Source organism: Sus scrofa, chromosome 15 (assembly GCF_000003025.6).
Source record: "Sus scrofa isolate TJ Tabasco breed Duroc chromosome 15, Sscrofa11.1, whole genome shotgun sequence".
NCBI classification, from domain to species: domain Eukaryota; kingdom Metazoa; phylum Chordata; class Mammalia; order Artiodactyla; family Suidae; genus Sus; species Sus scrofa.
In genome coordinates, this window is record NC_010457.5 from 133,084,715 (window position 1) to 133,096,621 (window position 11,907).

The 11,907-nt window shown below is 50.2% G+C and overlaps 1 protein-coding gene across 5 annotated transcripts in view; it reads left to right on the forward strand.

Annotated features, from left to right (window-relative positions):
- EIF4E2 (eukaryotic translation initiation factor 4E family member 2) overlaps positions 1 to 7,910 on the forward strand; it is a 32,571-nt gene extending 24,661 nt beyond the window's left edge. For all 5 annotated transcript variants that reach the window (XR_001301674.2, XM_021074504.1, XM_013984577.2 and 2 more), the window contains one exon: positions 5,347 to 7,910. Coding sequence is in view for 2 of the 5 variants with exons in the window: in XM_013984577.2 (XP_013840031.1) it covers positions 5,347 to 5,386 (40 nt within the window). In the remaining 3 variants the exon portion in view is untranslated. The remainder of the gene's footprint in view (positions 1 to 5,346) is intronic.

Sequence of the window (11,907 nt, forward strand, 5' to 3'; positions counted from 1 at the left end):
GGTCTGCGTGTGCCTGACCCGAGAGCACGTTCCTGGACGTGACCCCGGCCCCGCACCCCCGCCCCATCCCTGAGACATGGAGAGTGTCTAAGATTGGAACAGAACGTGCCAGCTGTAGTAGGAAGGAAGCGAGGCCTCTTCTAGAAGAGACCTCGATGGGCTAAAAGGGCGCGGATGGCGGTATGAGGGCCGGAAGCAGGCATCCAGGTCTGAGTTAGAAACCGTCCTGGATTCCTGCACACGCGTGTCACACATGGCTCTTTTTTAAATAACTTAATGGATTATAAATTCAGTTTTTAGATGCTAACACTAGACTTTCCAAATTGCAGTTTAAAGAGTTTTTCTATAAAATATAGTCAATCTAGAATTCTGAGACGGCTGCTGGTATATACAAGGAGGACTATAACATGCATATAAATAAGTTCCATTTCCAGAGGCCTGGTGCTGTAATGGATTTGTATTTAATTCTAAGATTCCTTTTTTGGGGGGCTTTTAATATCCCTAAAATTGAGGTGCTTACAGCGGATGTGCTGAGAAAGGTTTTTGTCGTAGTTTGATTGGCGGTGTGTACCTCTTAAAGTGTATAAAAATGGTGGTACCTTTACAAGTCAACAGCATCTTAGGGTCCGTGAAAAAAAGAGAAAGCTTTAAAATGGAATTGGAGTAGTCAGAATGGAGGAAAACTGAAACTTCTTCCCTCTCCCCCAGCTCACACGAAATTACCCCAGGAAAAATATCTTTGAATTACTTTGAAAAGTCATATTTGCCGTGTGCATAATTGGCATATAAATATGCCATATTTGCATAATTGCCATTTTGTGGTCTCTTTGTTCTTTTTGTCCCCCCGCCTGCCCCCCTGGTATCTTTTTTCTCTGGCAGGTTGAAGGGAGCACTCTTAGGTTGGGTGTTCTCCTCGAAGCACAGACTTGGGAGAATGAGAGTATTACGAGTCTAAACAAAACACCCCGCAGCTCCATTGTCCTCCCAGACTTTCTGTTTCACCGCCGTTTAACCTTGAAGGCCGTGGCGGCGTGTGTTTAGGAAGATGCGCACACCCAGCTCGGGGTGGTTTGAGCTGCTGTTTTAGAGGCCCTAACACGTCAGCCTTCTCTTCCTCCCTTTTCCTCTTTCCAAGTAGATCACGATCTGTGAAGAAACAAAAAGCGCTCTTTAAATATTATTCCTTGAGTCACAAATACTGCCCCTCAGTTTGATATCTTGGCCATTTCATGTAGCTGCTAATATTTTGGGACCGGCTCATTTGACCTTCAGGACCTTTACGAGTCAAACTGCCGTCTTAACCCTGGGGTCAGCGGAAGTCCCGGCTCGCAGCTGGGGAGGATGCTGGGTCATTGCTCGTCCAGGCTGCTCAGAGCCGTGATCTCTCCTGATGGAGAATGAAGTCGATGTGGCCACTCGGGGGGGAGATTAGGGATGGAAATTTGCAGTTGTATTTACTCTGCAGGGAGGGAGGGAGGGGGACGGGAGAGCTGGCGTGGGCCGGGCAGCTCCACAGCCAGAGACGTTTCCCTGAAGGCCGTGTGTGCTGCGGCCTTCGGGCTGATTGGTCAGTGTGCCCTCGGCCCCCTTGGAGCAGAGACTCGGGCGGGTCTCCTCCTCGGTGGCTCCCAGCTTTCCCTGGGCCCAGAATATCACTTTGGTGCCCCTGCTGGGCACCAGCAGAGGGCCAGGTTGTTGCCGAAGTGGGCGGCAGCATTCTTCTGAGGACCTGACCGCCTGGCTCCTCTGTTGTCCGCCCTCGGGGGCCAGCCGCTACCTTAGCTCCTTCTTTCCAGAGTTTGTACTTGTCCCCTTGACTGGAAGTACCGGGAGGTGTACTTTTGAGGGAGCAGATTGGAGAGCTGTTTCAGAGTATTGGGGCAGCACTTTTCCCCCAAGATGCCTGGGCATGTGAACTTGGAGTTGGGAGGAGGACTTGGGTGTCTCTGAGGCGTCGTCATCAGAGCAGAGGTGGCGTTTTGGGTCTTTGGTTCCCACGCCCTGTGTCCCGGCATGTGAACGTCCTCTGGAGTAAATGAGGGGTTACTGAGGGTGACGAACCCCTTTAATCATTGGTCGGGGCTCAGTCTCAGTTGCTTATTTTATGTAAGCCACAGGTGAGGGTGTAAATGTTATCACTTCCTTCTCCAAGAGCTGTTGTGTCATTGAAAAAAAACAAAACCGGAAAGCCTTCCAGTAGTCCACACACTGCTAGGTGCCTGGACGGGCTGACTTTCAGGAGCTCAGTCTGGATTTCCTAAATCTTAGTTTGGGTTTAACAGCAGAAGCAAGAGTTTCCTGGTGGCTCAGCGGGTTAAGGATCCAGTGTTGTCGCTGCTGTGGCGCGGGTCACTGCTGTGGCGCGGGTTCAGTCCCTGATCCTGGAACCTCTTCATGCTGTGGGTGCCGCCAAAAAAAGTAAAACTCTTTTAAAACCAAAAACCCGAAGTCGCTCGTGGCCTCTGCCCCTTATTCTCCCCATCCTCCCCTCTCTGTGCGCTGCAGCCTGGGCTGAGGGGCAGAACTGAGGATTAGCCCCCAGCTGCTTTGAGGTGGTCACATTCCTCAGACTGAACGTGGCACCAGGCTCTTCTCAACCCACTGTTTTTTAAGAACGGCCGAGCCAGAGTCGCCAGCTGCCACCAGCCTGCTCCAGCCTGTCACTGTCGGGAGCCTGTGGCCCCCTTTCTCGCTCTTTGTTTTTCTGTATATCAAACTCTGGGAAAACTCAGCTGGATTCTCCTGCCTCGGTTACCCTGTTCCTCCTCCTTCCTGTTTTATGAACTTGAGAATGATTGTGGCTTCTTAGGTTTTTCTGACGGCGAAGAGATCTATGACACTAGAATATAAAACGGCCACCTGTTGGAGGTGTTCCAGTGCTCGCCTCAGGTGCCCCAGAGGGGACTGTTTCCGGCCCAGCCCCAGCACAGTGCAGGAGTCCTTCCAGAAGATAAGATGACCTGCGTACAGTGAGGGTTTAGCCTGGAAATTCTCTTCGTCACATCACGAACCAGCTGAGAGGGCCGAGTTCAGAGACTTGCCTGCCGCCTTCCTCCCCCCAGACAGATCCTTCTCCTGGAGTCAGAAGAGCCTCGGCTCCTGCCTTCTGGTCACCGTACTTCTCCTGCCGATTAACTTCTGTGATCCAGTTGATCTGTGGGGGTCAAGAAGGCATCAAAGAGGAGGAAAGGAAACAGCAAGCCCTTCCTTCCTCATCACGTCTGTGTAGTTAGAGGTGTCCTCTGTCGTGCGACTCGGGATTACAGCGCATCGTCCCCAAGGGGACTCAGCTAGCACATCTCGGCCTGCTTTTCTGTCTTAGGATCAGATGCATTCTCATGTCCTTGCTGGCTACTTGGGGCACCTCAGTGGGGTCTGTCCTTTTGAAAGACCCTTTAAAAAGGTGATTCCCCAGTTCTCTTTGTGTTCAGTCTTCCACTCTTTAGATGGAAAACACAGAAATTCTCAGTAGCCCTTGATCATGGAGCTGCATGGTCGTGCATGTCAGTTCTAAAAAAATTAGTAGTGAGGCAACTGTGGTTTCTTCCCAGCCAGCGCTCACCCGCACCAGCTCCAGTTTCCCCTCTTAGGACTTGTTTGCAGTCAGTCTCCGCATAGTGAGGGCTGGAAGTCACTGTCAGCCTGCCACCCTCACAGAGGAGAATCTGATAGCCAACAGCAGGAGGAACCTGCTCTTTGGCTGGGCCAAGCATATTCTTTTGTCAGTATTAACTTACTCTGGACCACTGGCCAGATACCAAATGGTAGCAATTTTCAGACAGGGCAGTTAAAGCCAAAGCTTCTGTGGGAGTTGCCTGGTGTCTCAGCAGGTTAAAGATCTTGCATTGTCATTGCTATGGCTCAGGTCACTGCTATGACGCAGCTTTGATTCAGCCCAGGAACTTCTGCATGCCCATGAGCATGCACCCACCCCCCAAAAAATCTTTTAGGATGTTCCATTAAAATTAAGTTGAAGTGATGATTCCAAAATCAGGTTAATGAGAATTTGTTTCGAAATTTCAGACAAATTTGGGAGTTCCCGTCACGGCTCAGTGGTTAAGGAATCCGCCTAAGAAGCATGAGGTTTCCTGTTCGATCCCTTGCCTCCATCAGCAGGTTAAGGATCCGGCGTTGCCGTGAGCTGTGTTGTAGGTCAAAGACTCGGCTCGGATCTGGCGTTGCTGGGGCTCTGGCATAGGCCAGTGGCTACAGCTCCCATTAGACCCTGAGCCTGGGAACCTCCATATGCCGCGGGTGCGGCCTTAGAGAAAGGCAAAAAAAAAAAAAAAAAAAAAAAAGAATTTCAGACAAATTTAAGTCTGAAGCACTGGGCCAGAGCAATAGATGCAGCAACCTTTAAAAGTCTCTTCCAGCCCTTAAATTAAAATGGTGGTGTGAACTGCCAAGGCATTGTCGGGTTTCTAATCTGAAACAGGGAGGCTACTAGTGAGTAGCTAAACCTGTCTGCATCCAGTAGGAGGCCACTAAGGAGACACATCTGAAGATCTGTTACACACATGCACACACATGTACCTCTTCCAAGAGTTACAGCTAAGTTTTTAAAGTGAAGGGTACCCAGATTTCACCTCTCAAAATCTCCTTTTGTAAGCAGCTGTAAGTTTGAACCAAGGGGTTGTTGGTTAGTTGGTTTTTTTGGAATGTGTAATACAATCTGTGTGTGGTTCAATTTTTAAAAAATGTGTGTGTGCATGTGAGAGAAAGAGGTTTCCTCTTGCTCTTTCTCCATCTGTCCAACTTCCACCGCGTCCCCTTGCCCTGCCGCCACCCCTCCCCAGGTAACGACTGTTACTGGTTTCTTGTGTAGGTAGTCTTACAGCATTTTATTATGCGTGACCTTATTCGAGGCATGTACGAGCTATGACCTTATTTCTCCCAACCCCACTTACACAGAAGATGGCGAGCTGTGAACACACACTCTTCTGCACCTTAACACAGCAATTTTTCTTGGAGAGCTTTCTCTATTAGTAGAAAGTGGTTTTTCTTTCTTCCTCTTCTTCTTTTTTTTTTTTTTGAAAGCTGCACAATGTCCCATTCATATTTAGTTTAGTCCCCTAAATATTAATATTTATTGCCTTATGGATTTTTAGTCCCCTGCTCACGTGCATTTGGGTTGCTCCCGATTGTTTGATGTTGCAATCAGTTGAAGTGTGTGGAAGGACTCGGGGGGCAGGTTGCTGTGTCGGCATCAGGAGAGCAAAGGAGGAAGGTGCTGGGGTGTGAGGGGGGGCCCGGGGGTGTTGAGGCCAGGTCTTCCCCTGTGTATGCATGCTGCCTAGAGAGGATCTGTGTATTGAATGCTCTGTTTTCTCCCATTTTTTCTTTCAGGGACAATTCAAGCTTTCGAAATACAAAGATCGCGTTGTGAAAGTACACCAGCTGGCAGTAACCCTTTTCTGTGTGTGTGTGTCTGTCCAAAGCGGACGGGAGGTCTCCAGCTGCTCCTTCTGTCTGCTCACTGAAGGGACGTCCCTGAGCCACGTGCTCCCCTTTTGCACTCACTCCTGGAGGACGGGTTCCGCTAGACACCCTCCAGCATCGCTGACTTTATAAAGCGGAGAAAACGGAAAACGTGACTTTATAATAGACAAACTTTTTTTAAGAGGGTTCCGTGGGGGGCGGGTCAGCCTTTCATTTTGCTGTGTGCTGTCCAGGTGCCTCTCGGGCATTCTGCCGTGCTCTCCTCTGCTGTACGAAGGGCATCGTGACCACGTGTACAAGCCAGAGCCGTGGGCTGAGAGTGACCAGTATTATGAATGTCTGTGCCTCCAGGAAGAGCTTCGTGTTGGAGAGTCCCGGAATAGCTATAAATGCTCTCTTCTAGATCTGCCGTTCAGTTATTGGGACATTTTGTTTATTTCACCCCCTCTTCCCCCGAGCCCACCACTTTCTGAAATTGTGTCACCGACGGTGTATAGGCTCCTGCCTTATGCCCTCCAGCTCTCCCTCTGGTGGGACACTTTTGAGGCACTGCTGCACTTAGAATTTTAGTCCAGTGGGCCACACTGGTTTCACGGAGGTGGCTTAGAAGGCATGATTAAGCCAGAGTGGAATCCAGTTTGATGAGGAGCTAAGTTATAACAGAGGTTCCAAGTGCAGGGTTTGGAGCTGAGGGTAGTTTCTGAAACCATTTTCCCAATGAGCAGGGCCTGTGTGTCCAGCCTGTTGGTGCACGTTCTTGCACGCCCCTCCCTGGGGAAGGGAGGCAAAGCTGGTGGTCGTCAGGTGTTAACACTCAGGACGGGGAGTTCTGTGATCCTGAAGCTGGGCCATGTGAGGGACAAGGGACCACGCTGGATGGCTGGCTGCGCCCGGCTGCGCCTGGCTGCAGTGGTGGGAGAACCTGCTTCCAGCCCTCGTCACATGGTGTGCGTGTCAGCAGCTGTGTGCTGCTCGGGGAGGCCAGGACAGCAACCTGGCAGGCCCTCAAAGTGACAGGCACACGTCAGAGAAGCTGGGTGACCAGACTCCGGAGGGACTGATGTCAGAGAGGTCAGCGAGCACCCAGGTTGCAACAGGTACTGGGGACCAGTCCCACTGCAGCCTCCAAGGAGCACTGTCTTACTTGGCTCTTGTGAGCAGAGACCACAGTACCTTAAATTAAGGCCTCTCCTAAAACCTGTCCTTGCAGACCAGCGGGCCTGAGCCACCTGGTCTCGAGAAATCGTGTGAGAGGAGCAGGCATTTCCTTACTGTATTTATACTCCTCTCTTCCTACTTTCCAACTACTGAGCACCCCCTGGCTACCCCTGTCTTGGGGTGCTTTTTCCTAAAAGAACAGGGGAGCACAGGAGCCAAAGGGAGGTGCCTCCGTTACAGGTGAAGTTGGATCGGATAAGAAGATCTAGCAGTCATTTCAGTTCTAGGAATATGAAGAATAAATTCTACGGCCCAGACAGTTGTGAAGGGCTCAGACAGATATATGAGTGACATTGGCAAAAATGGGGAACAAAGGCTGCCTCCTGAGCGTAGACCCCAGGGAGGGCTTCACTTTGGCCTAAACTCAACATTTGCCACGAAGATTCCAAAGAGAGCAGCCATTTGGATTAGCCCTCCTGGAACGTGTACCGGACAATTATTAGTGTGTGTGTGGGTGAGTGGGTGCGTGTGTGTGACGTGTTCCCAAGTGACCGTTACGTCAGGCCGACTGCTTAGGTATCTTGTCTGTATTTGTGTTTTTCCTTTTTTTGGGTCTCATTTGGTGGAATTTTTTAGTCTCCTGTATTTTCTAAAGGCGCTTGTGTTTCCCCGCCTTCCTCTTTGTCTTCGCAGTGTTTGAACATTATTTTTTCCCATCAAAAATATACCAGCTAGAACAAGGGTTATTTCTGCTAAGCAGCCTCTTCCCCCCGAGAGCTCTCCAGACACTCGGCCTAACAACTGCCCCTTGGAGACTGAAGAGGCAGTTTCCCCAAACCACCCACTTTCCACACAGGCTTGCGAGGCCTTTTCAGTTCTTCTTGACTCCGTGGGCCTCCGCAGCGCTGAGACAGGACGTGGTTGCCGTTGTGGTGTCCCCAGTTCTAGAGGCAAAGGGGAGAAGGTGCACCAGGGCCAACCTAGCCAACGTGTTAGGTCGCTGCTGGGAGATGGGGTGTCACTGTCACTGCATAGGCGGGCTGTCCCCAGGACCCCTCAGAAAGCGGCCCCCCCTCCTCTCCAGTGCTCTTCTCATTTATCCTAAGATTCGTGTGTGCGTGTGCGTGTGTGTTCCCTGTGACGTTGGCAGTGACGGTAATTTTCCACCCAGAGAGAAGCTTGTGGTCCACGATGCTCCAGGAATGAATTTCCAAGTATTGGCCATTGGAGGAGCAGAGGCTGTGACAAGATGGTTTAGTGTTGCACTTTCAGAGCAATTGTCTACTGCAGTAATAAATGGAAAGTACCTGCAAGAACCTGGTCCTGGACTCTTTAATACAGTGGAAATGGGACACTGGTGGCCTGTGGCTGCTAATTCTGCTCTTCAGTAGGTGCTCTCTATTTTATTTATTTTATCTTTATTTATTTATTTTTTGTCTTTTGTCTTTTTAGGGCCCCACCCACGGCACATGGAGGTTCTCAGGCTAGGGGTCGAATGGGAGTGGTAGCTGCCGGCCTGCACCACAGCCACAGCAACGCCAGATCCAAGCTGCTCTGCAACCTACACCACAGCTCACGGCAACGCCAGATCCTTAACCCAGTGAGCGAGGCCAGGGATCGAACCTGCAACCTCATGGTTCCTAGTCGGATTTGTTTCCACTGCACCACGACAGGAACTCCTCTTTTATTTTTTTTAATTTAATTTCATTTTAGGCTGTGGCATACAGCTGCTTGACGTGGGATCCCAGTTCCCAGACCAGGGATTGAACCCAGGCCACAGCAGTGAAAGCAACAAGTCCTAATCCCTAGACCACAAAGGAACTCCCTTCTTTCTTTCCCCCATGGGTCTTCATTTTAAATGCACTCTAGAACAAAATATGTAGTAGCATAGTCTAGACACTTCCGGTAACATGGACATGTAAGTATCATAAAATATTCTCTTAATTGATAGTAATCATTGCTAAAACTCAATCTACACTTTGTTTTATTTGGCCACCCTACAGAACTTGGAGTTCCTGGGCCAGGGATCAGATCCAAGGCACAGGTTCAATCTAAGCCTCAGCTGCAGCCATGCCGGATCCTTAACCCACCTGCTGGGCCAGGGGTCGAACCTGCGTCCCAGCACAGCCATGATCCCGCCAATCCCATGGTGCCACAGTGGGAACTCCTCAATGTACATTTTAAATATCAAAATATAGTTCATTTTAATTTAATTTAATTTTATTTATTTATTTATTTTGTCTTTTTGCTATTTCTTGGGCTGCTCCCGTGGCATATGGAGGTTCCCAGGCTAGGGGTCGAATCGGAGCTATAGCCACCGGCCTACACCAGAGCCACAGCAACGCGGGATCCGAGCTGCGTCTGCAACCTACACCACAGCTCACGGCAACACCAGATCGTTAACCCACTGAGCAAGGGCAGGGACCGAAGCTGCAACCTCATGGTTCCTAGTTGGATTCGTTAACCACTGCGCCACGACGGGAACTCCAGTTCATTTTAATTTTAAATTTGGGATGTAAGGAAGTTCAAATATTTAGATTTGAAAATAAGAATTCACTCCAGGCCTTAGCTTCAAATGTTTTCTCTAGCCCAAAGATGGTCACGTGCAGACTTCCAGTGACCTTGCCCATATGCCCTGCCCCGGAGGACGTGCTCACGGCCTCCGTTCCTGTTTATGAAAGATTTAAAACATAGTCCGGAGACTACTTCGATAGATAGAAATTTCCTTTCTATGTCCATCAGTCATGGGTCAAGTGGGGACAGACACCAGGCAAGTTATTTTAGCACTATGATAGAATTGTTGACGTATTTGCTAAAATAGACCTAAAAGAGACACTGAAAAACGGAAAGGCAGTAGCAGCTCCAGGGGGAGGCGCCACTGAGGAGGGTGCTGGTGTCTGAGGGCGAAACAGCTCCTGAGCTTGTTGGGAATGGCCCCTGGACTCAGCTTTGTCAGTGGGGACATTGGTTGCAAAGGCGAGGCTGGGATGGGTGCTGATAGGGCAGGAAGGCGCACGTCCGCTTTCCTTCCCCTACTGCTGAAGCTCTGTTGGAGAATCCAATGGTTTGCCAGCTGGCAAACCTGTGCAGGCTTCTGTGGCTGGTATCCCAGGAACAGAGTTGGAAACGGTGCATGAGAAGCTGAGAGAGGAGTTCCAGTCATGGCTCAGTGGTTCGAGAATCTGACTAGGAACCATAAGGTTGCAGGTCCGATCCCTGCCCTGGCTCAGTGGGTTAAAGATCCGGTGTTGCGGTGAGCTGTGGTGCAGGTCACAGATGCAGCTTGGATGGCGTTGCTGCGGCTGTGGTGTAGGCCAGCGACTACTGCTCTGATTGGACCCCTAGCCTGGGAATCTCCATATGCGGCGGGTGCTGCCATAAAGAGACAAAAAAAAAAAAAAAAAGCTGAGAGATAAGAGCCTCATCATCGTACAGTCCTCCCCTTTAGCCACTCAGCATCTGTACACACCCTTCTATGTGTACTTGAACTTCAGCAGAATTACAAAAGCAACTCTGTTTCTGCCCGAGATGCAGCTAATTGTAACATGTTCTCAGCCTCTCCCCCAAATGCCAAATGCAAAGCTCAGCAGCCAGCATGGGTTTCTGGACTGTGCTGATTCCTCTAATTCAGACATAGACTCATCTGAGCAGATAGATAACAAAAATAAAGGGTAAAAATTTCCCCCAAACTTGCTTGAAATAATGAGGAAAGAGGAAAATTGTGTGTCTACACATAACAATCAAGAATAGATAGAGGAGTTCCTGTTGTAGCACAGTGGGAACGAATCCGACTAGGAACCATGAGGTTGCGGGTTCGATCCCTGGCCTTGCTCAGTGGGTTAAGGATCCAGCGTTGCTGTGAGCTGTGGTGTAGGTCACACATGGAGCTCGGATCCTGTGTTGCTGTGGCTGTGGTGTAGGCCGAGAGCTGTAGCTCTGGTTTGACTCCTAGCCTGGGAACCTCCATATGCCGTGGGTACAGCCCTTAAAAACAAACAAACAAACAAAAAACTTCTGTATTTGAGTTTTGTTTCCTAGGAATTAATGCATTTTTGCTGTCGATGGTAGTTTTCCAGATGATCCGAAGGGTGCTGGCAACTGGCAACCAGAGTATTTGATCAAGGACCCTAAGGCCTGCAGGGAGGAGGTGAATCATGGCAGAGCCACAGGGAGGCTGGAGGCACCAGTGAGTCCACATAACAGGTGGGGTGGGGTCAAGGAAGGAAAGGACTGCAGGCACGTGATTCCAGAAAGAGGGGGTTCCAGACGGGGCCAAGGGAGGAGCAGGGAGGTCCAGGGAGCACGAGGGCGGGAACATACATGGCCCTAACGTCAGAGGAAGAGCAAAGCTGGGACGGAAGCTTGCTAACACCACCTCTTACCTGGGCAGGTGTCAGCCTCCCTGGTGCACGATGCTCACCAGTGTCGCGGCTCAGGCATCAGGGACTCCACCAAACCACAGTTCTAACTTAAATCCCTGTTGGTTTCCTTTACACTGAAGTGGGAGAGCATGAATTAAGACTGAGAGTATTGAGAGGGCCTGTTGGTTCCTCTCATCTTAGGTCTAAAGATTTTCCAAACTTTCCCTAAAGCCTCAGCTCTCACAGTGCTAACAGCCCGGGAGCAGGGCCGGACCTGATTCTCTAGTTCTCGACACACAGCCTCAGGGCGGATGCAGGCATGAGCTTGGGCTCAAAAATTGTCATTCTGGGGAGTTCCCTTTGTGGCTCAGCGGTTAACGAACCCGACTAGGATCCATGAGGATGTGGTTTCAATCCCTGGCCTCACTCAGTGGGCTAAAGATCTGGTGAGCAGTGGTGTAGGTCGCAGACGCGGCTCGGATCCTGCATTGCTGTGGCTGTGGGATAGGCTGGCAGTTGTAGCTCTGATTGGACCCCTAGCCTGGGAACCTCCATGGGCCACAGGTGCAGCCCAAAACAGAAAACAAACAAAAAGACACAGGAGCCTAATGAAACAGCTCCCAATGGCCAAAGCTGTAAAAATTTGAGCAACAAAAAAGAGTAGTAGTGTATTGTAACCCAAAGTATAAAATAAACATCCGCGGAGTTCCCGTCATGGCTCAGTGGTTAACAAATCCAACTAGGAACCATGAGGTTGTGGCTTCGATCCCTGGCCTTGCTCAGTGGGTTAAGGATCCGGCGTTGCCATGAGCTGTGGTGTAGGTCGCAGACGTGGCTCGGATCCCGCGTTGCTGTGGCTCTGGCGTGGGCTGGTGGCTATAGCTCCGATTCGACCCCTAGCCTGGGAACCTCCATATGCCATGGGTGCGGCCCTAGAAAAGGCAAAAAA